A 27951-nucleotide genomic window follows, 5' to 3' on the forward strand; every position below is an offset into this window, starting at 1 on the left:
GGTCCGGGTCCGGGTGAAGAAACTCCGTCCTCGGAGGGAGGAGCTGAGTGTTGTCATTCACAGAATCACAGAATGGGCAAAGCTGGAAGGGACCACAGTCACTGGCCGTCTGGTCCAACCTGCCTGCTCAAGCAGAGTCAGTCCCAGAGCATAAGGCACAGGATTGTGTCCAGACAGGTCTTGAATATCTCCAGGGAGAGAGACTCCCCAGTCTCTTTGGGCAATCTGAATGTAATTTCAGTTTATACACGTTATCCTCGTTAAGGAAATCAGCCCGCTGAGGGTTAAGTGAATGTTTCTGAGGCTGTGGTTCGCCACTCAGAAGCCCGAGTGGTGACTGCCCTTTTCTTTAGAGGAACCCTGTAAGTTTCCCTTTCCTATGGAGAAAAAAACCTCCCCCCACCCCCGGTATGTCCACTCTCAGATTGTTTGTTAAAAGAAAAAGAAAAACTTGTTTTCCCGGATATCTCTTTGCATGGATAGAGCCATAGCCGTGACTAATTTTTCAGACTTAAATGAATACAACAAACTGGAACTAAAAAAAAAAAAAAAAGCCAAACCCACCCCGTGCATACATATAAAGGTAAAGCATGGCCATGGTTATCTGTCAGTTGTCATATAGCAGTTCTGTATAGTGCTGACAATGTTAATTTTATGCCTCTTTTTATGTAGTCATGTGCTGCCTCATTAGCTATTAACCGTTGTGGAATACATCTGCAAGAAGAAATTCAAGGTCTTCTGAGGGACACCGAAGCAAGCAATGTCTTTAAACCATGAGCAAGTGCAGGGTGTATGGATAGACCCCAGTACTGTGAACGTAGGTAGCATACGTAATCATTCAAATCAAAGTGGGTTTGATGGTTCTATTTGCGAGTGAGCCTAAAATAGAGAAGAGCAGTTGGAGGCAGAGATGTTGAGGCTAGGATTTTAGAAAAACTGCTGTGCATAAAAGCGAGTTATTTCTGATTTTAATATCAACTGTGCCTACCTACTGCTTAATCTCAGTTTTGCCACAGCTTTCTCTTCTTTAAAGTCAGTCTTAAGTGAAAACTATTGTATAACAGGGTCTGTTTTTCATGATGGTCTTCATTAAAGACTTTGTTGTACAGTCATGAGAAGTGATTTGAAGATGAGGAATATCCTGAGAAACATTTTGCTAAACCTTTTGAGACAAAACTTTACTCCAAGAGCAAGATGTAACTCACCTTTACATCTCATGTATGAATGGCTACTGAAAGAGTGCAGTTGTTATGAGTGTGCATTTCCAAATTTCACTCTGTCACGGGTTGCACTAGTGCAGTTTAGTTTTTATTGACTGCTATTTGAGATGTCTAAGTATAACATTTCTTTGTTTGTATCTTTGTGCTTTTTCCTCTTTTGCAGTCAGTTTCAGGCATAAGTTAATTATAAACAGCTCTGAATTAGGATAAAGTTGAGTATAGGTGGTAAAAGCTGCCTGAAAGAGCTGCAGACACTTGGATGGCTAGTCCTGAGCGTTTGACTGCTGTGGTTGGGCTGATTAAAGCATCTTCTGCTGGTAAAGCAAAGCACAGTTCTTTACTTGTTTGAACAGGTGCTTCCAGAGGGAGGAACCTTTTGAAATTTTCTCATAAATGTGTTTCCAACATTTCATGCTTTATTGGGCCATTCAAATGTAAGAAAGAAGCTGTCAGTGGGGGATCACCAACTTGCACTTATGTATATTCATAAACTTTATATAATCTCTTTCCCAAAGGCAGGTGTTAAACAATGAACTTATGGGAAGGTGATTTTATCTGCTTTGTATGTCAGCTGGTGATAGGTGCAACAAGACACTTAAATCTACACAAGAAAGTTCTGCGACTGCGGCGAGGGGCAACGAAGCGTGATAAAAATGCTATAAATTGTTGTTTGCCCTCTTGAGAAATGTAGTTAAGATTTGGCTGAGTTCTTACATTTGCTGTTAATAAAAGTGTCCATGTTGCCTTACTGACCTCTAAAGCAGCACATTTAGTCGGTGGCTTAAGTGAGACTTGAGGAGTACAGGTATGAATGAAAGGAAAACACAGGGTATGTCCCTCCTCTCTGTGTCTCCAGTCTGTGTTAGGTACCAGCATCCCTGTTGGTAGGTAGGTGTACACCTACCCATTCTGACTGCCAGGTGTTGCACCATCCGGAGAGCAGCTGGAATAAAGAATGAGCCAGTGTCTGGAACACGTTTCTTCAAAAGCTCACAAGCACACATACTCTGGCTTATGAGTAAATCAAGGTGCTAATTGCCAGTGGTTGTAATACTCTGTTGGCTGGGTGGGGAACTGGTGACTGTCCTGTAAGGAGTGTGGAGAGGGAGCTGCTTTTCATGTTTACATCATGCATTTTGAAGTGTCTGCAAAAACTTTGAAATTAGGAAACTTATCAAAAGAACCAAGAGCATGCACAGCAAGTCAGAAGTATCCTACATCAGTCTGTAGCTGTCAAGTGGATGTCCAAATATACTTGTGCTGTTCTGAACAGCTTACATGTTATGCTTTACTGCAAACATGATACTCTTCCAGTTGTCAGCTATGCTCGACCCATGGACTTCCCTGTGTTGTGAGATCCTCAGTATGTGCTCTGCCATGAAGCATGTGGTATCCACCTGAACTCTTATAGTTAATTTAGGCGTGTCAACATTTTATGTACTGTTTTTATAATCAAGGATTTTCTTGTTAAGATTAATACTTAGGTATCTTAAGATAGTATCCCATACTTGGTGTACTTTGGTAAACAGGTCATCTGTGGAACTGAAGGAGCCCTGGAGCTGGTAGAACAATGCACCTTAGTTAGTTATTTTTGTACTAGTACGGATTTAATAGCTTTCACATGGTTTAAAGGAATGAAGGCTGGGGTTTTAAGATATTGATTTAAGAAAAAGACTGCAGTTATATCCCTGCTAAAGTTGTGCAGACAAGTTCTGGTTTGAAATGCCTGTCTTAATTGGTGTTTTTAAAAGTCGAAATCATATTTGTCTGTGAGGCTTCTGTGCAATGATCTCTGACGGAGATCTGACGCTGCTTCTGTGGTAATTACTTGGTAGTTTCATGTATGATTTGGCTTTTTTGGCTGTAAAATCAGCTGTTCTGACATCTAGACTGATGCAGAGTTTCTGCTGTGTGTAAAGATGTATGGCAAGTATTTTGCAGGTGCTCTGCCTGGAGTTCTGCACGGCCAGTTTGTGCAGACTCGTAACATTTGCAGTTACTTGCTTGCAGTTCTCATTACTTCTGTGGGGTTTCCCCCCTTTCCCACCTCCTTCGTGTGTTAATAAATTAAGATTTGGATCTCTCAAACTTTACAGTGAAGGAATAATGTAATTTTTTTTTTTTTTTGCTAGTGCTTCATTTGGAGAGAATGTAGTGATTCTCAAAGAAAACAAAGGCTTGTACTGGTTTAAAGTGAATTGTTTGCTTTGCTTTTAAGGGCTGCCATGCATGCAGCATGTGGTACCTGGTCCCAGGGCTCAGGCTGGGCTTATGGGAAGAATTTCACCACCTTTTCTGCAATTCTTTGCTAATGTGGTGAACCAGTAAGAGCACCATTCAGCTGGCAAAAAGAAGTTGTTTTATTCCAAGCTAAAAGGGAGCACTGTCATTGAAGTCTTACAGTTTCATTTCTTGCCATGGTGCTCATACACCCCATCAGCCCCCCAGTCCTACAGCTTTCCCATGTAAACTGTACAGATTCCTGTGATCATACCTACTGGAACAGCAGTAGAAAGCCAGGTATATAGTGGCTCAGTTCTGGTGTAACTCAAGAATTTTTTGAATTATGTGTTTAACAAAAAGGAAGATACAGGAGGGATACCTTATCTAGGATTAATTATTTGATCATATTTCCCTTAGGCTAACAGAACTGGAAGTTACCTGTTCTCCAGGGAATGCAGTTGGTATTTTGAATACACCCTGCCCTCCCCCCCCTTCCATTTTGTCTTTAACCTAATGATAACCACCAAAGCATAGTGCAAGAGATGACATTGTTTGTATGTGTATTTGTATTTTAGGTGTCCAATAGTAAACTTAAGTTCAGGTTTCTATTTCCCAAGCTTTGGTGGAGCTCAGACAAGAATTCAAAGCCTGAGCATGCACATCTAGCAGATCTGGAGTTCTGCCCTACTCCTTGTTAGGGATGATCCTGCAGGGGTGAAGTATATTTATGGGGTATAGACAGCTCTTCAAGATCCTGTGCAGGTAACTGGGTTCTTAGTGATGTCTGTCCCTTTAAATTAAGCTGTCATTGCAAGAGACATAGTGTCTTGGATGTTTAAATTATTTTATTTAATTATGTACGAAATAACAAAACCACAACTTTTTCTCCCTCTAACAAATGTTTTCTATTGCTCAAGTCTTAGGACAATAGAAAACCCTAGCATAAAAAGAATGGGCAAAATTCATACATTGTGGAGCACAGATACGTGTGCACATATATATGTTTAATAATTCGTGTTGTTATCCTTGCTCTATGAAGCAGCATTAATATTATTTTTCTTAGTGTTACATGTTACCTCAGAGTTTGGTTTAATTTTCTTTGTTGAAGAATGAATGGGGTCTATTTTCTGACCCTTTAGAAATATGACTGACACTAATTCTGTGGTTCTTTTGCTTCCTGTAGGCTGGCCCCGATGCGATTGTATACACTGTCCAAAAGGCATTTTGTTCTGGTCTTTGTAGTATTCTTTATTTGTTTTGGTCTGACAGTCTTCATAGGAATAGCAGGTAAGGATGTTCTCTTTTTAAAAGATTACAGTTCTCCTACATTTTGTCTAAACCTGTTGGTATTTATGGATGTATTTAAGTGCTAATGAGCTTACTGCTCCTGAGATGTCTGAGCAAGGGACAGGGAAGTGTTTCTTCCATCTCACTTTTTCATGGGAGTACTACCTACAAAGACTTAGCATTTGCAACTGCTTTGCAGGGGAGAGTCAGTAAAATGAAACAAAACAGCTTCATTGTAACATAATTTTTCAGCAGACTGCTACATTAATTCTTTGTATTTCTGTCTGTAAAGTGGTGGTGCTAGTACGTAATTTCCTGTGAGGACACTGATAACTGTTCGTAAAGCCTTCTAAATGTTTGGGTGATAAATGCCACAGAAATACAAAATATTTTAGTGTAAAAATACGAACTTCACTTGTTAAATGTGTGAGCTTAGGTCTCTGGTTTCGAAGATCTTTGGAAGAGTCCTGATGTGACCTGGGAGGCTAAGCAGTTAGTGCCTGGGTGCTTTTCCTGGAGATCAGAGAGATTTGTGGTAGTCTGGTCAACAAAGACGCAGTATCACTAGGGAGTTGAAAAGCAAGGGAGCCCTCTTTATTTCATGCCAGAGGGCTTTTCCAGGGCTAAAACATTCTTGAAAAATAAGTCAGTGTGCTGCCATGGCAGTGTTAAATATACTAATATTGTGCTGTCAGGAGAGCTTTATCAATACAGAAATGACAGACAGGTAGAGGGGAAGGGAGGGACTGCTAGTGATTCCTTAGGTTTTAATTTTTATATTTTTCAAATCCATACTGCCTAGTGTGTAACTCTGAAGTTTCTTGTGGCTGCTAGCTACGGTTCTCTCATGCTGGTTAGACATAACAAGCCTCTCCAAGCTTGCTTTCCAAGGACACCCAGATTGTCCTAGGCCCAAAATGTGTGAACCAACGTTGTAAGAAGGGGAGTAAACTTGGGGAAATTACATCATTAACTGAAGTTGTAATTGGAAAATTGATCCTGATATGCAAATGGACCAAACTTACAAAAGTGTGAAGAACTCGTGACTCAGGATCCATCTTGGGTGGAGCCTTTTGACTGCCCGAGGTGTGCCTTTGAAGGCCCTTCAAATAAGTACCTTTGTTCCCTTATTCTTGTCTAGTCTCTGTTTTTAGGTGGCCATCTCAGGCATCACTAGTCAGTAAGCAACCCACTCCCTATATAAGAATTACTTTAGGTTGTTATCTTCTTCCCCGATTTGCTGCTGACTTCCACATCACCCAGCATGTCCAGTGTGTTCTCCTGTGCCGCTCTCTGACACTTTTTGACCTGTCTGTTGGGTTGTCTCTACCTCTGCCCTGTCCTTCACCTCCTTTAGAGGGAGAAGGGCTGCCCAGGCCTGGGAGCCATCCAGTCCTGCCAGCCTTGGAAAGAAGGGCAGATTAATTGGAGACAGCTGTTCAGGCTTTTTGTGCCCATCTGTGCCTTGTAGGGAATAGATTTTTCATAATAGCCTTAAATAATAAAATTTGTCTGTGAAATAAAACCTTCTTTCCTGCTGTTTGATTTATTATAGCAGCCGAAGGCCTAAATATGCTTTCAGTTCATAAAGGTTAACTGCTGATATTCCTGTGACTTGCTGAAGGATGCTGAAGGGCATTATTTGGCCCCTAAAATACTGCATAAACACATTTGCAAAAGCACATTTTATATGAATGATAAAGGGGAAAAAAGGAATTATTTACTTTAGTGTAATTTGGCTATTTGGCTTTAAAATTGAACCATATTTGTAGTTGTGTACTTATACTGCCAGGCTGCAAGAAATTAAAGAAAGGTGTTTTATGTAAGACTAGGCAAAAAGCAATGCTCCTGGAAGACAAAACTGAGTGTTTTGTTCTTAATCAGTAGCAGAACCTGACCTGGCATGGCTGTGGGATTCTCTTCCTTGTAAGATTGGTCTGCTGGATAGTTTGGCTGACATAATTCATTATAACTTAAATATTTTTAAAAGAATGCTGTTTACCTTGGGAGGAGACTCACAGAACAATTACTGTGATATTCCTCGTGGCTTTTCTTGACAGCTGCTTGCTTCCTGTGAATAGAAGGAGAGGCCCTAACAACAGAATGCTCCCTCATTAAAGGGTACAGTCTGAGAAAAGTTCACCAAACCCGCTAAGTAAATGCAAGTGTGGGAGATACCCCCATATTTTCTGTGCTACCTGAATATGCCACTGACCACACTCTACATCTCTACTTGTAGTTCGGGAAGCCTGGCAGAAATCTTGCTTTTCATCTGAGAAATAAAGACAGTTCTTGTAACCCAAGACAGACAGACTTGTTTGGTCTTTTTTCCAAGTTGCACTCACTTTCTTTCCCTTTTCCCAATGGGTCTGTGTTATCTTTGGGGTGAGACAAGTGCAAAGGAAATCCAAGGTGCAGAACTCATTTTCTGTAGCTGTGCAGTTCATCACCTCAGGGTGGTTCTTTGCCTTTGTCTGTGATTCTGTTAAGTGAGCAAGACTAAAAGAAAAACAATAACTATTTAAAGTAGTCTTCATTTATTAGTAATACAGCCACAGCATCATTTTGGTCAGTTGCTTTAAAAAGCTTTTATGTATCATTTGCTGGAGAAGTAGCAGTTATAGCACTAGAACTTCATTATTTGCTTGGTTGTTGTCCTTAAAAATTTGGCTGTGATTTCTCTGTTCCAGTATTGGTTCCTATCTTCCGATTAAAAAAAAAAAAACAACCTTAAAAAAGGCTAATTCTATTTGTTTTATCAAGACTTAATTACTGACGTGATGGCTCACCAACTGTGAACACCTACTGAAACTCAATTATGCTTTTTAAAACAAAAAATGCCTTTCAAAAATCTGGTTTATATGTACTTGAGAACTGAAAAGTTCAATGATACAGAACTGATTTTATAGGGGGTGGCTGTTGGTGATGTTGCACTGCAAGTCTAATATGAAATTCTGTCTGTGATGGCTGAAATTCTTAATTTTTCCTTTTAAGTCTGTAAGATGGTTAATATTGTTATTAGAGCGGTTGCAGGAGCCCAAGCAGTGCTGCACGTTTAGAGCTCTCATGACAGCTAACCTAAAATACTTCTTGCACAGTGATCCCATGTTGCTCATTTATAAACTTCCTTCTTTTCCATTGTTTCTCCGTAGTGACTTTGAAGTATTTGGTTTTTGTGAGAAACTGCTTTTCTTGCATAATTTTTGTAATACTGAGTTTGTGATTGAAAGAGCATATTTTGAGGATTAATAAATTCCGTTAAATTACCAGACCAAATATATACAGGGAGAGACCATTTGGACAGAGGGATCTTACTGGCCCAAATACAGGTGTTTATGTCCTGCTCGTGTCAGGAGAAATTGCTTATACAGCTTCCATGCAGTTATCCTGCTATACATCATCTCTGTGTGTTCACAACCTGCTGTATAGTCACAGATCTTTGCCTACTCTTCCCTGTCACTTTCCTGGTTTAGTCCTTTCATGTTTTGTGTACATAAAAACGTGTGCGTTCTTCTCCTCAGTACCGCATGCTCCTGCATATCAAAAAGGAAATTGGACCGCCGTCTGGAACCACCTTATCAGGGGATACACACAAGATGGGGCTTTCCTCAGAGGTGCATGATGATAGGGGGAAAGGCAACACAAGCTGGAACACAAGAAATTCCAGTTAGATATTAGGAAATTTTTCTCACTATAATGGTGGTTAAATACTGGAACAGGTTTCCCAGACAGGTTGTGGGAGTCTCTGTCCTTAAAGATGTTAGAGACTTCACTGGACATGGCCCTCAGCAACCTGATCAAATTAAACAAGGGTGTGAACTAGATGTCCTCTGTATGTCTCTTCTAACATAAATTATGGTTTTATTGCTTCCCCTTTACTGCATACAGTAGGGTGTGAGTGGATGTGTTGGTCAGTACATGCTAAGTGTGTGTGTGTGTCCATATCCAGAGTGATTGGAGGAGTGGTTGCAGAAAAGCTCTGATAACGAGCTGAGCATCTCTGACTACAATTGGACATGAAATTATTTATTAAATAGATTGTCTGCTGCAGGAGAAATTGCTTATACAGCTTCCATGCAGTTTTCTTTATTGATGTGATGATACACATAATATATGATAGCCCAGTTTTCTGTAGAAAAGGAGGGGGCCAATCTGAGTAAATTGAGAATTGTTGCTAAACAAACATGTGATACCTTGGCTTAAACAGACCAATGCAATGAAAATCCATCATTAGTCAGAAAGTGCTGTTACTGTGATTGTATAGGCAAGTACTACATGTACTTAAAAAGGCTTTAGCATCATGCACCAAATACAATGGGATGCATTTGCCCTGGTACCTGAGCCTTGAGTGCAGCGCATTACGGACACTGTGCTCCGTGTAAGCCAGGTAGCGGTAACAGTTTGGCCATGGAAAATTTGTACTGCTATTTAACGTGCAGTTTTTTCAGGTGTTTTCTGCAGTCCTTGTTGACCTCTGAGTTGCTGTAACAACAGAACCACCGGTGCTTAGGTAGCTTTTTCTGTAGCTGAGTGCTTTCATGACTGCACTCCCATAAAAACCTTGGGATATATGTATATAAATATTGTGTGGTTTGTTGTAGTAGTTTAGAGTACACGTTCAGGGCTTCTGACATGGAGTTCTTGATTTATAATTTACTTCCAATTTAATCATTCCTAGAAATACTATGGCAGAGATGCTTAAAGGAACATGCAGGTCAGATTTATAAATTATATTGAAATATCCAAGCGCTTTACCCTTTATCCGAAACATCTGAAAAGTGGAATACTGTTTACTTGCTTTGCAGGGAGGTATTTTGTACAGTCTTTTGAAAGCCTGTATTTACATCATTATTTATCAGTAATATGTATACTTCAATATTATTTTCTCTCTTCCTTCTTATATATTGTAAAGGTCCTAATGTAATTGAAACTTCTGTAGCAAGAACTGACTTAAATAACAGCCTAAAGGTAAGAGTTAATAAATACTGTTGGATTATATGAATGGCTGTATTTAATGTTAGTAATGTTAAACATTTCCCTCCTTTCCTCCAGTTATTCTAAATGTCTTAGTGGTGCTTTCCAGTTTGAAGCTGAACATGTAATACTGTACTACCACTGTGTTACCTCATGAGTAGCCCAGCAGCAGTTTCTGGTCTCTTCCTGTTGCGAGCAGGTCAGGTGGAGAATTCTAGGATGTTTCTGCACTAGGCAGTTTCTGATAAAGAAATGCATGAGTTTTTCCCTGGTGAATTAATGTTGGAGATTCTTGTAGGGAGTTCAGAAACAGAAATTGAGAACATGCATTGAAAAACAATACACTCAGTGGCAACTAATGATGTCTCTCTTGTGATTTCCCGTTCTATCATCTGTAAAGAAATACTTCTTTCTCTTGTTATTTGTTCACTATCATGTGACCAAGATACGGGATCTGGCTTTCTAACAGGAAAATTCACATGTTCTTAAATGCTTTCATATTTTGGTTCTCAGTTCTTGCATTTTTGTTTGTCTGGCTCTTCACTATCAACTTAGTATCTAAAGTATTTTTTGTGAAAGCACTAAAAAGGTTTTGTTGTGGATTTTTTTTAAATACTCTGGGACATTTTTTTAACCTATTAGTCACCTCTATATGTTTGGATTGATACAGTACTGTGGGTGGATTTTATTTTTTTTAAAATACATCTTGATTTCAAATTAGAGAAGTCTTTCTTGCATGTAGGTTTTATCTTTAATGATATCTTGCATTCTTTTGAACTGAATGTGGGATTTTTAGAAAACCTAGTGGAAAACAGGGCTTTTTTGTAATTATAGTTGAACAAGTTTAAAACTGTGTAGCAGATGAAGGCCCACAAATCTGATTTTTGAAGTAAAGTGCTAAAATTATTTCTTATATTCAGGCTAGGCCTCAGGATTTTGTTTTTCATATCTGAATTCCTGTTTTATTGCTGCTGCTTTGATGGGCTTTAGGTAGTCATACCTTTCCTTACTGCAGTGCTGTGCAAAATAAATGTGCTGTTTAAACTACTTCTCTGTAAGACTTCTATGTCAGCTGCTTATCACACTGTCCATGGAGTAGCACATATAAATCTCTTCTCAAAAACATTCTCACAAACATGATTGACATGCCTTTCATCGTTGTAACTACAGCTATGTCATGTAACAGTGTAAAGGCTGGTGCTAACTTTGTGGGGTTTTTTACAGCTGAAGCCATTTAATTTAAGTTCGCCACCACTGTCAACTTACAACCAGCAGCTGTGGCTGACCTGCGTAGTTGAGTTGGACCAGCACGATGGTGAGACTCCTACCTAATTCTCAGGAAATTGCTATAGCAACCTGTCTATTGTATCTTTAATTTCATCTGTTACGCACGATCCTGTTGCTTTCTGGCTGTGGTTGGTGGGTTTTTCCTCTGATATGCTTTTCTTCCACTTCACCCCCCTCCCTTGGTAAAGACATGGACAGCACTGATTGAATTGGAAGCAACAGGAGTTGGGGAAAAGTTGTTATTTCTGTGAAAACAGTAGTATCTAAATAATATGTGTATTTCTTTCTTCATTTTGGGGGGAATTAAGTGTGTAGATTGTAATGATACTGATTTTTCAATAAAGCTTCCCTGTATATATGTGAGAAATACTGTATTAGTAATTGTTAATCTGTCAAGATTCAGTAAAGGGCTTGTGACTTACTGCCTATATATAAAAATACCCCTACTCCAGTAATGTATAACTGAGTAAGTCTGAGTAGTATTTGGATAGCATATGTATTTTAAATGATTTTGGAACTCTATGTGAGATTTCATTTCTGCATGTAGCAATAGATTAATGTTTTCTGTTTTAATTCCAGTATCCCTCAAGAAGAATGTGACTGTGACAGTCAAAGTACTGGGAGTGGTGAAGGATGGAAGCACACCATATGTTAACAACCAGGTTCATAATCGGACAAGATTACTCAGTTGTGCGCAAGTATGTACTTGCTTAAAAAAAGCTCTGGTGTACTGCATTTTCTTTAAATCTGTGTGCATGCTACTTACACTGCAAATAAGAAGAATGTGTCTGTTAAACACGTCTCAGGAAAAAGTCTACAGGACAGTTTTATTTGTAGTGGCAATGTGGGCAGTGATGCTGACAAGACAGCTGCCTGTCCATCACTTTTCTGTTTACTTCTGTGACTTCTGTCTACTGCCTGTTAAAGACCCCTTTTTCTTGTTAGAGTTGCTCTTTGCCAGTAAATCAGTGGGTCCTGTTCAGTCACTAAACAGATTTAGCAGTACTGAAGAAAGGAATTTTGTAGCAGAAGATTGGCTGTGAGCTTCCAGAGGAGAGAAAAATTCTTCTCCAACACCTTGCAGAGTCTGCTTGAAATCAGCTGGCTACTGTGTTCTGAAAAAGCTAAATTTTTTTGTCACTGTGAAAGAATGTTTGGATATTCTAATGTAATTTGCACTGAAATTTTTAAGATTAAAGACATCCAATCCAGCTTCTCCAGATGCAAATCCTTGAGGAAGGCCATAGCTGAAGTTTTTTATGATAAGCATATATAGTAAGTCAAGTGTTTTATTTTTATATAGATATATGCACATATCAATGAAATTTGCAGAAATTAATTACTAGTGCTCCATTAGGTTTAATTACACAGCCAAGAGAGCAATATACTTGGCTTTTATCTTTTCTCTTATTAACTTTAAAAAATGAGTTAGTACAGGATAGCCCCATCTCTTCAGCTTGACCCGACAGAGTTATTCAGATCCATCCTGGTGCTGAAAGCAGTTGCTTTCACCAGCTTAAGTGAAAAGCTGGCCCTGTTTATTGTTCAGTCATTGATCCACCTGACTGACTTTATCAGTATCTTCTGCTCTCTCTGGTATCTTTCAAGAAAGTCCTGATCAGACTGATTGAGATTGGTGAGCTATATAATAAATATCATCAATATTGAACCATTTAGAAACAAATTCTCCAACCTGTACGAAGAGCGCATGTTCTGGAATAATTTGAAGCCTTCTATGTACTATTCTCTGTGTGTGTTCACAGAAATGCAGTGAAATCATTGTTGCTCATCTGGGCTACCTGAACTACACTCAGTACAACGTATTTGTTAGCTTTGAAGATCTAAAGTTAACGTACACCATCCAGAATATTACTTTCACAGTAAGTATAAAGCTTTGTACTAGTAAAAGAAGTCTCTTTAATGCCGTAGAAGTGTGCTTTATCTGTAACAAAGAAGTATCAGATTTTTGAAGATAAATAAAAAAATGTACCATAATTATTTTTTCTGTCACTACTCATGTCAGAGCTGTTATAGCATTTACTGTTGATAAGGGTCTAGACCAATTTTTTAAACTCTGTAAGGAAAAATTTTTCTCTCAGAACTACTACTGCTGTTTTCTGTAACATAAATTTAGTCTGAATGCTGGGAGATACTTTTTACAATAGGCAAGCTAGATTAGAAATCCAATTTTCTGCATTTGGTTATAGAGATGTTGCCTGTCTGAAGGATGGTATTTTTTTCAGCCTCTCCAGGAGGTATATCAGAATTATCAAAATTTTCCAGACTTCATGAAAGTGTGGGCTGGAAAGGTTTAACAAAGTCAAAGAAAAATGAAGAGATTTTTTTGGGGGGTGCTGTGCTTATGAGGAAGAGAATTTTTATTTTTTTTCAGCTAACACAAGCAGGTTACTAAAATAACTCACTAAAATGACCTCCAGTGGAATAACTATCTCAGTTCATAGTGCTAAAGATTGCTTATAAAACACTTATATCATGTGTATTGATTGACTCCAGGAAGAAATTTACAAACATTTGCATTGGGAGAAGAGGGAACTGAACTAAGTTTATAACACAGGTTACTATGGTATATAGCATTCAGTGTGTGAGAGCAGGTTGCAACCAAAAATCTTACTGTAAAGGAAAAATATTTTTAATATACTGAATTAACTTTCTAAATATTAATATTTTTAATATTCTAATGCATAAAGCACATAATTAAAAATAAGCTCTAGGGGGGAAAAAACCCCTAAGCTCACAAACTCTTTATTTAGTGCCAGATTTCAAACAGAACAAAGTGTTGGGGCATTTGTAGTTGTACAGTTTATTATCTTGCTTTGCAGGCTGCCTTTAAGGCAGCCCTGTGTGTAACCCCAAAACCACCCCAACCCAAACTTTCCCGCAGCAACTAACATTGTCATATTTATTTCATTATTACAGTTGTTTATGGTGATCTCAGTTGAAATCAATGGATTGCCTTTTGCATAATAGGTTTCTCTACATATAATTTTCATTCTACATTTACAGTTTAAAAAGACAAGAAAGAGGTTGACAGATTTAATACATTGAAAGGTAAAGCTTCTTGTTCATATGAGCAGAGCATATATTGTGCCAGGGAGTTTACATTTCAAAAATGGCTTCAGAAGCATGCCAGGTATGAGATAAATTGTCAACAGAGCAGAGTTTATGCAAACTGACATGTTATAATTAATATTTATGCCCTTCTAATAATTACAGTAGAAGAAGGAGTCTTTCCCCCTTAACCCATGTGAAGATTTCTGTGTTTGTAATAAGTTATCCTTTCTTTAACTTCTGAGACAAGTGAGGAAGCTTTAAGAAAACAAACCCCTTACAGAAGTACCCCTGTACCTTTTTGACCTCTTCATAATCAATTTATGCATTGACCTTGGTAGTACAGAAGAACACACTGGATTTACTCATTTATTGACATTCAATTCATTTGATTGAAAGTGCAACTGAAATCAGTGAAGACTATCCTTTTTGTCCTGAGAGTGCTTTAACATATGACAGCACCGAGTATGTTATGAAGTGGCAAGATAAAAGAGAAGCACTGCCATTAGGCTGCTTTGCTTATTTTTTTATCAGATAGTCCTGTGAGTACAAATTTATCTTTCCCTGGTGACATAGTGGAATTTGGTTGTACCTTTAAATTTTGAAAAGCCACAGAACTTTTCAGTATCTGCATAAAGCGCTAATTATTGATGTCGTATGTAGTCTGTCAAAATACCATTCATTGGGCTCTTCTGTTTTCTTGTAGTGGAAGACCTATAATCCAACTTTTTCACAAGTGGAAATATGGTTCCGATTTGTTTTTGTAGTTCTTACTTTTATGGTCACGGTAAGATTTTGTTTCAGCTTTTCTGGAGTTTAGTATGGAGGCAGCTGCTCTGCAGTGCTGTGTTTAGTAATTTAACCCCAGGCAGCAAAGTTAACATATCACTGAATGGCTGTAAAAACATTTCTGAAACACTTAACGTATTTCATAGTTGCTGCTATTATGTTTTTACAAGTGGTATTGAAGGGACATTAAGAAAATAGGATAAATGGGAAAACTTGTTTTTCTAAACTCTGGTTTTGGATTAAACAGAAAAAAAATTCTGCTTAGACAAAGGAAATTGTGATGAGATGCTAAAGAAAAGTTTTTTTTTTCTTTGCAGTGTAGGTAGGTTCAGACTTTGGAATAGGATGGCCAGAGTATGGGCTCTTTGTCTCTGAAAATGAGCAAAACTCAGTTGAATATGACCTTGATCTAACATTAAAATTATCACTGCCTTGCATGTGAAGATGGGCCAGGTGACCTCCAGTGGTCCCTTACAACCTAAATTATGCTATGATTTAGATGATGTATCCTTTCTAACCTGTCTTGCCTCCTGGAGAATAAGTGTTTGGAAAAAAAAAAAAACCAACATAAAATCTAAAATCCAGAATTTCCAGAGTAGGGACATCAAAGTCCTGCACACTTGCATAGCATTTTTCGCACATAGATGATGTTGCTCAGGAGGTAACTGAATATAAAATGCAGTCTGCTTTGTAAAAAGTGAATTCAAGTGGAAGTTGTTGATAGTATGTGACCAGTAATGAGGCAACATTTTTTTTTCCCCATAATGTTGATTTTCATGTACTGGTTGGTTTACTTCTTAGTTTGCTTGAGGAATTAAGTAATTTGCATTGGGGTCAGCAAGCAAACTTTAAGTAGAAACGAGGAGACCTGGCTCCTGTTTTACAGTGTTCTCAGTGGCAAAGACCTCATGAAGTAGCCTTTGCAATGTGCTGTGCTCTCTCTTAGCTCTGGTTAAACCATTGAAGGCTGTATGCCTTCCTTATAAATTGTTGTTGTTGTTTTATAGTGTCTGTTTGCACATTCCCTGCGGAAATTCTCCATGAGAGACTGGGGTATTGAACAGAAATGGATGTCCATCCTACTTCCTCTATTGCTACTTTACAACGGTACTCGTATCCTGGAATTTCTAGAAAGCCTCCTTTTTAAAAAAGAAGTAGAAAAAAAAAGAAAGAGAAGGCAAAATGAAATTTCTCCTTGAACTTATAAGCAGCTGTTTGTATGGCTTCAGAAAACTAAATTTAAAAAACAAACCCTTTCCAAGTGTAGCAAATTCAAGGGCATAAGGAGTAGGTGGATTTTGTTCTTCTCAGTCACATGAATGTCAGCTATTTGTTTAAAGCCGTGATTGGAATAGGTGCCTACCATACTGAACCTTTCAGTTTCTGTTTGTCTGCTGTCTTCTTCATTTTTTAGATACTCACACTTTAGTTAAAAATGGAGGCTACTTTTAGTCCAGTAAAACACATCAAATTCTAGCACTTTCTGTCAGTACCAAAAGAATATTTGCATCTTAGTCATCGTATGGTAATTTTTAGGTCATCACCTTTAACAGCGGTTTAGTAGAAAATCTAATAAAACCTGACATCTTCTAGAAATGCTGGCAACCATTTGAGTTTCTACAGCAGAGCGGGTTGCTGCTGAAACTTCAGTTTCAGTTAGTCGTGTAATTTGAAAAATCTAGGGGTTTTTTGTTCTGCTGTAGATAGATTCTGCTTAACTTTTCATAATGAAAGCTTTTTTCCTCTCTGTTTGACTTCTTCTTTTTTTTTTCCCCTTTTTTTGTTACAGATCCATTTTTCCCCCTTTCTTTTCTGGTGAACAGCTGGTTTCCTGGAATGCTGGATGATCTATTCCAGTCACTGTTTCTGTGTGCATTGTTGTTGTTCTGGCTTTGTGTCTACCATGGTATAAGAGTACAGGTAAGGGATACAACACTGTCTTCTACTTAGCGAGGAGACAGGACTTGTTTTGTTCAGTTCTCTCAAAAGGTAACAAAAGTGAAACCAAATTCTTACAAAACAGACATTTATTTTATTCCTAAAATACAATGTGACATATGAAGCTTTGGAGTTAATGATTTATGGTGAAGTAGATTATTTTGAGTCTGCCAAGCCTAAATGAAACAGACGGGACAGTCATCAGAATTATGATACCATTATGCTTTGTTCTTGCTTGAAGAGTTTTGATGTTGTATGTTGTAGTTGATTGGTTTTTTAAACTACTTTAAAATACTGTGTAAGAGAAATAGGAATTCTGGAGCCTATTCGTGTATTTACATTATCAGTGAAATATGTGGGACCTTATAAATAGGATGCTCCAACTCTACTTCATCTTATGAACACAAATGATGATGCAATATAATGTCTTCTCTAGTCACTTGTGCAGGATAAAAATACAGAAGATTAATCTCTTAATCCAGTTCATGTTGAGTGACACAAAGATGATAGTTACTTTATTCTGTCAAGAATGAATAAAATCTCAAATGTGGGTTCACACCTTCACCACACTATTGTTTTCCTAACAGGGGGAAAGGAAGTGCTTAACTTTCTATCTGCCCAAATTCTTTATTGTTGGACTGTTGTGGCTGGCCTCTGTTACACTGGGAATATGGCAAACGTAAGTAATTTAAAATGTAGTGCACAAGTATGAGCTGAGAGTGTTCAAGAATGAGAAGATTGTGTATACCTAGTGGTATCTATTTGTTAATGCTCTGATTGTGATACAGGAACAGAGTTCAAATTCTTACCTCTTCCTGTTCTGCAAATTGTGACTGATTGAAAACAGTTCTCCATGGACAAGCTAGTAGTAAATAATTTCATAAATCTGAGTGCGATCTAGAAATCACTACTTTGTCAATATGTTGTGGCTCCCTACAAGAATCACTCCAGTGCTATGTCTCAATTTATTTAAATTTTAGTAGCTGAAGCAACAGTTTGTCTGTACTTAACTATGACATAGTTTGACCAGACTTTCTGGACTATTATACCTGCTCAGCTGGTACTGACATGGCTCAAGCTCTGCTGTCTTTACTCAAAACTCTGTTCTTTTGCTTGGTTTAGTGGTTCTCCTTTTTTTCCAATTTGTTGTGTCAACATAAAGGTGTCACTCTTCCCCACCCAGAAAACTTCATCCATTTTAGTACATTTGTTGTTTCTATCCTGTTTTAGTCTCAAGTGTTTGCCTCTTATTTTACCTCTCAGAAGGGAGATACCTTCTAACCTTCTCCTTGCCATTGTACCTTGTTGAAAGCAGTGCAGTTGCAGGAAATGCTCATGCTGTTAGTAAAATTGCTATGAGGGAAGGTCTCATGCTGCAGTTTCCTAAGGATAAAATGTAAACACTGAATCCTGAAGACTTGTAGGAATCCTGAAGGTTTGTTGGAATTTACAAGACACACATTTTCTAAGAAACAAGTGGGGACATTGGACATGATCACAATTTAAATCCTCCATATTTCTTCAATTTTAGTTTGCTATATATAGTAAATTGTCGTGACTCCATTGGACTTAATGGCATTGCACCAACTTATACAGCCACACCCTTTTGTTATAAACTCTGCATAGTAACCTTAAACCTTTTCTTTGTGAGTGGGTTTCTTGGTCAGTATGTCTTTTTAACATTGTCTGGAATTGTGCATGTACCCCCTTTTAATTTTGAATCTCTTCTAGCGTGAATGAAGTACATGATCCTACATATCAATACAGGGTTGACACAGGTAATTTCCAGGTAAGTAAAAAACGTCTTCTTGCTGTCCAATTGTCAGGTGCAGTTAGGCAATACAAGGAAATGGGGTTTGTTCTTCTATAAAAATCTATAACACAATTTAGATGTGTTAGATGTGCTGGTCAGATGGTCTTACTCTGACTAGATTACTTTTGTTTTTGCATTAGATCATGCATAGACCATATTGAGATCCATCCCATTGAGAAAAGTAAATTGTCTTGCAGATCTGGAGACTAAACACCACAAGTTTAGTCACAGACTAAACTGACTAAACTGCCTGTTTGGATTGAAAGAAAAAAAATTAAGTCTGTTATTAAGTCAGTTTTGTACATCTTAACTCCTGCCAAGGTCCCCTACCCTAGTAAATTTCAGACTTTCTTGTTTTAAAGGAAAATTTGATGTACATGGGTCCTTGTATTGTTCTTGGGAGCTGTGTTTTTAGAAAATTATTGAGATTCAGCCAACTCTGAACTCAGTTAACAAAATCTGGCTTCTATTAAGTTTCCTTTCTTTACATTGCCCAAAACCTACCTGACTGTATTACCATCCTTGTTTCATGAGCCTACTTTCCCTGCATAAATGGACCATTCTGTGTTGTGCTTTTGGTGACTAATGATTTCTATTGATGGAAGAAGGAATAGATGAAATCTTATTAAATAATAAAACCTAACACTTTTCTTACAGGGAATGAAAATCTTCTTCCTTGTGGTGGCAACCACATACATTCTCTACCTTTTGTTCCTGATAGTGAGGGCATGCTCAGAACTACGAAACATGCCGTATGTTGGTAAGGAATATTTCTTTTGATTCTTCCCAAACTGGCTTGCTTCTCCTAGATGTAGGTGTAAATTAACTGATAACAACTTTTCTTAATCTTTTTCAGATCTCAGGTTAAAATTCTTGACTGCATTAACCTTTGTAGTGCTTGTCATTAGGTAAGGCTTTTCAAAGTACATTTGTCAGTACTGTAACTTTTCTAACCTTTTTTCAGGGCTTTGAATACATTTTGTTGCTAATAAAATAGTCAGTGAAACTGAAGAATGCCTTTTGATATTACTGTGATGGCAAGCATTTCCTAATTTTTTAACCCTTGAGGCTTTTTGAGCTAACTTTATATTATTTCGATTACCATGGCCGTGCACAAGATTTAGAAGGTCACTTGGCAGAGCTCTTCTGGAGTTTTGTAGGCTTCACTTAGTCAAAGCAGAAGTTAAAAGTTAATTTCTTACATTACTGTTAATATCTGTTTTCCCCACACCAAGCTGTTATTTCAAATAGCTGTTGACTATTGGATTGTCTGTAATGGATGAAATCTAAGGATTTCCTCTTTTCTCAGCTGAGTACTAACTTTTAATCACAAAAGAATCATTCTTAATTTAGACCTAGCAAAGCAAATGTATCTTAAAATAAATGGTCAGCATATTAACATACTTATTCTCTCATACACTCTTCTATCAACCTACTGTTTCAATTTTGCAGCCTAAGGACACAGTACACCTATATGCTTTATTTTTTTCCCCACAGCATTGTTATACTGTACCTACGCTTTGGAGCACAAGTTCTACAGGACAACTTTGTTGCTGAGCTGTCAACTCATTATCAGAATTATATCCTTGTGTTGTGATACTGCTCAAGTGGGAATGTTAATCTGTTGTCATGCAGAAGGTACTTTAAAATGATGTACCTAGGACTGTGACCTTTGACTTCTAGGTGGACTCTTGAAGTTGAGTCTGTTTTGTTTGAGATTTCCTGTCAGCATTTTGTAATGGCTCTTCATAAAGGTTATAATCTAGACAGTCTCAGTCTAGTGTGTCCACTATGGACACAATGCATCACAACTGGTTGTGATACTCTCCAAGAGGAATGAAGACTTAGATATGCATGCCTGGTGCAAATCTAACTAATTTTAATGAGATATTATGGCAAATTTGGCTGTATTTGCTGCCTTAGTTGTTTGCTCTATATTTACCAGTTGTCATGGAGCATACTAAAATAGGAGAAATTAATAGTTTTGAAGCCACTGAAAATGCATTTGTGTATTGGTCCAAGTCTACATGTGATACAGGTCACAACAGATAATTTAAGTGCCTTGGGAGAGACTATTTCTGATGTCTGTTGACAACAGGATTATGACCTGTATTCCTGGCCATGAACCTTGAGATCCTAATTCATTCTACTTTCTGAGAGTGCTTGTGTGACTGCAGCTGGTCTGGCTACTGATCAGCTTAGGTATGAATTGGGAGGTAGGAGAAAACAATATGTAAAACCTTTAGTATTTACCCAAAACAGTGGCAAGAAACCATCTTCAGAGTTCTATCCACCTGTAGTCCTTTCTCCTTCCTCCTTCATCACTGTGCTAAGGAAGAACTTTTTAAAAAATGAACCAAACTAAACCCACCTGAACACCCAACTTACTCTGCTTTCTTTCAGCATTGAAAGAAGAGCTATTTGATCATGCACTCCACTGCTCAAGAGCAGACTGTACTTGATGTTACTTGTGTTAAAGCTCTGTTTTCAGTGGGAGCTTTACCTTGAAATAGCTTGAGTAGATTAGTTGTCGCTGAATTTAAAACATGCAGTTTTGTTTAGCCATTCATGCTCTCAGTAAGGTAAACATTCTTTCCATTGAAACAGCCTGTGTATGGGTTGGGTCTTGTTTCCAAAGTTAATATGTATGGAACTATACATATATCCTGAGCAATATCCTTGACACTTACTACCAGCAGAATTCTTATCATTTTACGGTTTATTGAACTTTTATCTCTACACATTAGCCTTCGTGTATTCTCCCTCCAAGAATGCACTGTATGGTAAGTGTGAGTCATTGTCTGGCAAATGTGGGTGACAAGAGCTGCCATATTAGCAGATGCAGTGCAATGTCTTTGTATTTTGGTTGTCTCATTACTGTTCCGGTTTGCTTTGGGTTAACATAAGCAGAAGCTGCATTCACTGCTCCTGAGCAAATTAGTATTGGAAATATGAAGGAACACATAAAATGTAATCAACTGATTAGCCAGTATGATGTTTGCCTGTAATGCTTTGAGTCACCTTTGAAGTGACTCACAGAGAGCCCTTAAGGAACAACATCACTTCATTTTTACTTCTTTCTAACAAAAGTTAATACATTGGCATGCTGGCAAACTGGACTCTGAAATCAGTAACGTGCTGTTGGAAAAGTAGGAGTGAAACTGATCTCTAATATGGGAAGAATTTTGGAGAACTTGCTGTGGGGTGGGCTGCACAGGGCCCATATAAAGGGAGATAAAGGATTGAGTGTCGCTTCTGGTTTTAGATTCCTATGTAGAGGATACAGTCTGACTTACATGATGATTATAAAGCATTTCCCTCTCTAACAGATAAAGATCTTTAAAATAAATATTTGTACTGAGTACATTCTCTGCTTTAAGCGTTCTGTTCAAAATACAGAACCATAGAAGAGCCCAGGTTGGAAGAGACCTGGAAAGATGCTGTGGCCCAGCCTTTCATGGGAAAGGATGCTAGATGAGATTATCTAGCAGCCTGTCCAATCATATCTTGTATGCTGAGAGCCTGCAGGGGGAAGGCACTAAATAGTGGAGCTGGTCCTTTCTCTAAACTTATTAGAGTTGAGATGGACAGAATTGTTTCAGGAAAATGCTATTTTTCCATCCAGAATGGAAAAAGAACTGGCTGCATGCAGATAAAGTTGAAAACCGTCTGCTGGGTTACAGAAATACTTATTCATAGACAGCAGAAGGTAAAAGGCTGCCAGGAAAAAGATGCTATGGCAAATTGCTAGATTGGATTCTACTTGCATGTAACTATGAACTGCAGCTAAGCAGCATAGATTATGCAAGAAATAAAGGCCTTAAGCTAGAGGGAATTGTCATAAACAGCAATTGGAAAGTACATGTTTCTTTTCATCTCACCATAAAGGTACAAGTCCTTCCTTCATCTCTTACAAGGTTAGAAAATAACTGGATAATCACTGACTTGCAGTCAAGGGATTCCAACTTTGGTCTACTATATTTGTAGCTTAGAAATAACCAAGAAGGCTGTGCTTTTTAAATATATATGAAATTTCGATTAAGAATAATCAATTTATGTGCAGGTTGAAATATGACACAAGAAATTGCACAGGGGAGGAAATGAACTTACCCAACATGGAGAATATCTGTCTAAAAATGAGATAATTATGTTGTCTCCTTAACTCTTAAGAGCACTATAATTCTGTGGCTGAAGGGTAGAGAATTTAAAGGAGAGAATTCCTATTTGGATACAGTGTTGTTGAACTGTGGTTGTGACTGCCTTGGAAGTTGTTGTGTCTGTTGCTACAGTGTTGAGTTAGAACTACAGTCACATATTTAATGCACTAAATTAACCCATATTTGTATTTTCCAGAATCACAGTTGAAAGACAATCCTGCTTTTTCTATGCTGAATGATTCAGATGATGATGTGATTTATGGGTAAGATTATAAAATACCTATGGAGAGTTACTTTTGGTGTGTTATTTTTGTAATACTCTTTGACATATTAATTAAGTGAAGGGTTTGTTAGTGAAAGTTTTCTGCCTGAAGAATAGAAATGTAGCCTTTTCTGAGACAGAAATACAATGAGAATGCATGTTTTTTCTTCTTTTTGGTTTCTGAAAGGGAGTGCCGTGGCACTAATACAGACAGGTAAGAAAGTATTATGATGCTGGTAGGTCATGGAGTGAAAGCAGCAAGAGCTGTGAAAGGAAAGGGCTTCCTTTTTACACTGGGAAGGACAGCAGGAGTCAGATGGAATTAGCAAAGAGGCAGCTCACATGTAAATGCTTCAGGGAAGGAGAGTGGTGCTTCTTAAGTCTCCAGCACTTACTGAGTTATGAATAATCGAGTCTAGCAAAACTTCCTTGATTTGTGTGCTTTTGTGTAATACGAGAATTATAGTAGCACTTGAAACCCATCCCAACCCAATGTCTCTGTGCTAGACAGTGAAACACACCCATGATGTTTTCACCTCTTACCAAAGATGCTGAAGTGACTGGAACAGTGAGGATGGGACCAACACTGCACTAACCTGAACAAGTCCATGCTGGGATAGCTTGCCTTTGGTTACTTAGATGAGTAGTGGTAGTGCCAGCTTGCTTCTGTGCAAATCCATGTGAAAAACGGCTTTCACTGGAATAACTTCTATTACGCATTGTCCTCTGGAGAAAAATCGTATGTTGTTCACAGCTCCCATAAGGAAGAAAAACAGATACCAGCTTCTTACCCAAGTAACAATTTGATGCCTCAATGTAGTTTAGAACTTTACTGTTTATTTCAACTTCTATCTGAACACCATGTTCAAAAGTTTCAACATGTGTCTGTTTCATAGGAGTGACTATGAAGAGATGCCCCTTCAGAACGGCCAAGCTATTAGAGCCAAATATAAAGAAGAGTCAGACAGTGATTGATTGAATAGTTTCAATTTAGACAGACTTGTTCATCTGGAATTCAGCCAATTCTGAAGTTTTCCTAGATGGACAACTTCCTTGGCTTCCTTACAGTCTGCTGTCATCCGAACACCAACTCCCAGGAAGGACATCCTGCTTCTGTTTCTGTTTACAAGGATAAAACTGAGAAAACAAATGCTGTAATGCTTGTGTTGAAAACTGAAGAAACCAAAATTTTTACATGTCTTAAAAAATGCCTGATAGCAGGATGTCTGTGGACTAAAATCTTCATCTATTTCCATTTAAAAGTCTCACAGAGTATATACTGAGTTTCAAATTGCTTCCTTGCTGCTTGGTTTTGGTTTTTTCTTTTTTTTTTTTTCTCTTTAGGGTGATGTACAGCATACTGCCATTCATCTGTGGTATTTGCATTAGCTGTTTTGTATACTGTCCACTGCGGTATGAAGTGCCTCATTTCCCTTTCAATTTTCTACCTTAACCTTTTGAGCTGGAGGCAGGGAATGAAGTGGTCTTTTTTTTTTTTTTTTTTTAAATCAGTGCAAGAAGACACAAGCTTTCTATTCTTCCTTCAAATAAGTGATATAGATTTAAGGCCATTTTAAAAATACATTTCAGTAAGTTTACTGGATTTATAAGTGCAAGATATGGGCAAATAGTCAAGTTGTAGTGAGCCAAAAAAGTCTCAGTGGTGCGAAATTATTTGTACAATATATGTTTCATGACATGCTTTACTGCCACAGCAGAAGTGTCTCTACTGGTTTTTTTAAACAGCCCTTTCAAATGGAAGTATTTCAGCAACAACAAATCTCAGAAGGAAGCCAATACTGGCTTCTTACTGGTCTTGTATGCTGGAGGAGATTGTTACTTGCAGAGAATAGAGTATGAAAGTTTTCTAAGGAATTACAATTTCAAATTTCCAAACATTTCATTTTTAGAGTTCTTTTTTCTACATGAATTTTCCCTTAAGTTGTATTAATAGATAGTTACTCTCTACATGCTAGGAACAATTGTGGTTGCTCATGTATTGAACGTGCCTGAGAGTCAGCTTGTGAACTTGTTCTATGCACAGTTCAGCTTCTTTGTCATACCAGTCACCACCTGTATGATGGGAACTTTCACTAGCACATTTTGTGATTATCTGTATTCCAGCCTGTGCTGGGACAAAGTTATATGGGAATTAAGTATTCCTTGTACAATGCTGCTGCTTCTCCACTTAGAAGTTGTTTTTCTCCTACACCATTGTTCAGTTCTTTATTTAAGATATTTGTTTGTAACTACTTTTGTTTTCAGATACTTTTCTAAAAGTATCTCCTTTTTTCATGTATCTGTAACAGAGATTTACTCTTGTAAAATTTCTCTGCCCTGCTGCTGTAGAAGACTCTCAAAAGCACTGTTAATCTACTACAATATGGTGCTGGGTTGCACTAGGGAATTGTGCTCATCATTAAAGTAGTTTAAGCAGAATGGTGCAATGAAATCCTGCTAGACTTGCTGAATCATACTCGAGAAAAAGGAGATTCGTTGTGCTTTAATGCAACGATTGCTCTAGACTGTGCCCATTGCGATAACCTCTTGGTGGCTGTTCAAGATCATGAAGGGGAGACTTCACAAGGCAGCAACTCAGAGAGGACCAAAGGAGCTGCTTTATGTGGTTGTGCCCTTACTGTCGTAGAATAGTTCAGACTAAATCAGTGCTCTGATAAAGATCTGTCTTGAGACAGTGTGTGTGTGAGAGAGAGAGAAGGAAAACTTTCTAAAATTATGTAGAGCTGTGAAATTTTAGGAGAGTATCTGAAACCTTTTTGTGCCAGGGATCATTTCTTTGTTAGAAGCCAAAGCACTGTTCTATGGCTAAAGCAAGGACATTGCTGGGGAGGAAGAGAAGGTTTATCCCTTTAACTTCTTAATTGATATTACTTTAGAAGAACATACAGGAAAACATTAAAGAAGTATTCCAAGTTAGTAGTGATTTTCTTTCCAGTGAACTCTAGTAAAATGTATCCTCAGAACTTTTTACATTCTTTTCATAGGGTATGGGAGATGTTCTGTATCCTAAAATTGTAGAGTCCATTCTCATTTTTACTATTCCTGAGATAACTCTCCCTATTTGAATGTGCAGAGTTAGACTTGGGAACCAACTTGGCACTGTTTACATAAGCCAAATCCTTTCAAGTTCCATTGCAGTAACAGTGCGTACAAGAAGTAGGTTTTCAAAAACTGATACTTACACGATTCTTATATACTCAGATATTTTTCCTCTGATATTGTTCAATTCTCTCCTAAATTGTTATGAAGAGATAAAATTTGACCAGTGTGCAAAGTACACTTACGTTTCTTATCACAGTCTGGTTGTTAACTGGTTGTTACGGTTAACTCTGAAACAGTGCTATGCTTTGGGATTTCATTGACTAAAAAGCTTATTTTTAATCTAACTTGGAGATTATTTTTTCTAAGCTGTTTTCAACCCATTTCTCTTGCTGTTTTGTTTGAATAAACTTCACTATGTAACTACATTTGAAGTGGAAATAGAAAAGCCAAGAATGGGAAATGTGTACTTAAAGTAAGTATCTTACTATGAAAATAGTGAGAAAATAACTTTCTGTGGTCATTTTTAGAGATTATATTTAAGCAAGGTTTGCCATGCAAAATAGCCTTCTATTTTGGAAGTGCTACAGTGTTATGGTAGCTTGGTTGAATCACTGTTGCATCAAATTCAATATACAGTAAGATGACAGAAGCAGTGAAGCAGGTGAGGAACTAGTTTTGCTAGCAAGACTCCTCTTATTTCCATGATTGAAAAGCAGAGACAGTATTTGAAGAATATTCCAATATGGATTGTAAACAGCTGAGGAGTAGGTGGCATAAATTCACTTCTGAGTAAAGTATTGAAGTCTAAGGGTCAAACAGAAGAAATCTGTTTAGGAAGCTAGCCTGGCTTTCCTTTTATTTCTGCTAAAGTAGTTATTTCCATCACTACTGCAACTGTACAGAACAAGACAAGTACACGAAAAGGCCCCACAGCATACAGTGGTCCTGCTCTAAAGGAGACATCATACATCAAGTAACTGCAAGACTTCCATGTACACAATGATTGCAAGGGACTTTTAAGAAATCAGTAATTGAGCACAGTCCAGTCACAGCAACTACTTTCTGTAGTACTTGCTTTACAAACACAGTTGGTGTTGAAATTGGTGGAAAACTTTCCTAGGACTGGCAAAGAGGAAGCCTAAGGCTTAACACCAGTGAGAAACAGCTAGTGCATTGGATCTGTGGTACCAGTACTGGGGAGAATGGTTCCAGCTAGGAAAGACTTTTGTTTTTCTCTGAGCCAAATGACAACAACATTTTATCCATAGTCACCTAATTTCCCCACCCATTTCCTTTTGCTTATGCCAGTAATAACTTCTGCATCACTGTAAAAATTTTTTTAGGAGTTTGTAAATATGTAAAATGAAAATATGGAAAAATTGTGTACCAAAATGGTATAAAAATGTGTAAGATAAATGCTCTGTTTAATGAGAAGCTGTAATAAAATGCTGCTTTGAGAAAGTGTGCATGAGGACATGTTAAATATTCTGTGTATCTGTAAGTTGTGCTAATAAGAGCAAATTATCCATTTATGTTGTAAAACTTCATGCTAATGTGGAATATGAAGGAAAACTGAGTATTTTACTTCAAGGAAGTTTCTTGGAACACTTTATGTGCATAATCATTGTTAAATATGTTCATAATAAAGTTTTATATCTTTATATTGTATCCTAGGTTTATTTTCCTTCTACTGAATTTTACTTCTCATAAACTGTTTTCATGACTTACACATATATTTTCAGTTTACATGCATTTTCTTAAGCATATTTAAATTTGGTTAATTGCATAAGGATGGGATCCAAGAGGCTGTGTCATCACAGATGTTTTATATTGTTTGTTGGGGGATTTTTTTATTACCCTGCCTGGACT

The 27951-nt window shown here is 37.7% G+C and overlaps 1 protein-coding gene across 2 annotated transcripts; it reads left to right on the forward strand.

Annotated features, from left to right (window-relative positions):
- Nucleotides 1-435: 435 nt before the first annotated feature.
- TMEM181 (transmembrane protein 181) lies at nucleotides 436-27743 on the forward strand. 2 transcript variants are annotated; one of them, XM_017739633.1, is made up of 17 exons: nucleotides 436-817; nucleotides 4627-4730; nucleotides 9643-9698; nucleotides 10929-11019; nucleotides 11571-11689; nucleotides 12755-12871; nucleotides 14767-14847; nucleotides 15857-15956; nucleotides 16639-16769; nucleotides 17375-17466; nucleotides 18519-18576; nucleotides 19258-19360; nucleotides 19457-19508; nucleotides 20098-20180; nucleotides 21294-21383; nucleotides 22954-23020; nucleotides 23916-27743. In XM_017739633.1, exons 2-17 carry the CDS (start codon nucleotides 4637-4639, stop codon nucleotides 23992-23994), a joined length of 1413 nt encoding a protein of 470 aa, XP_017595122.1. In that variant the 5' UTR covers nucleotides 436-817; nucleotides 4627-4636; the 3' UTR covers nucleotides 23995-27743. The 2 variants fall into 2 exon arrangements, with proteins under 2 accessions (XP_017595122.1, XP_017595120.1); XM_017739631.1 differs by lacking the exon at nucleotides 436-817 and adding an exon at nucleotides 4052-4205.
- The last annotated feature ends 208 nt before the right edge of the window (nucleotides 27744-27951 follow it).

This window comes from Corvus brachyrhynchos, unplaced genomic scaffold (genome assembly GCF_000691975.1).
Source record: "Corvus brachyrhynchos isolate BGI_N302 unplaced genomic scaffold, ASM69197v1 scaffold14, whole genome shotgun sequence".
Classification (NCBI taxonomy): domain Eukaryota; kingdom Metazoa; phylum Chordata; class Aves; order Passeriformes; family Corvidae; genus Corvus; species Corvus brachyrhynchos.

Coding starts and splice junctions, on each gene's coding strand:
- TMEM181 (XM_017739631.1), top strand. CDS start 4,171: ATGGGGTATAGACAGCTCTTCAAGATCCTGTGCAG. Junction 15,957..16,638: donor TCTATTGCTACTTTACAACG/GTACTCGTATCC, acceptor TTTTTGTTACAG/ATCCATTTTTCCCCCTTTCT. Junction 21,384..22,953: donor CTCCAAGAATGCACTGTATG/GTAAGTGTGAGT, acceptor TGTATTTTCCAG/AATCACAGTTGAAAGACAAT.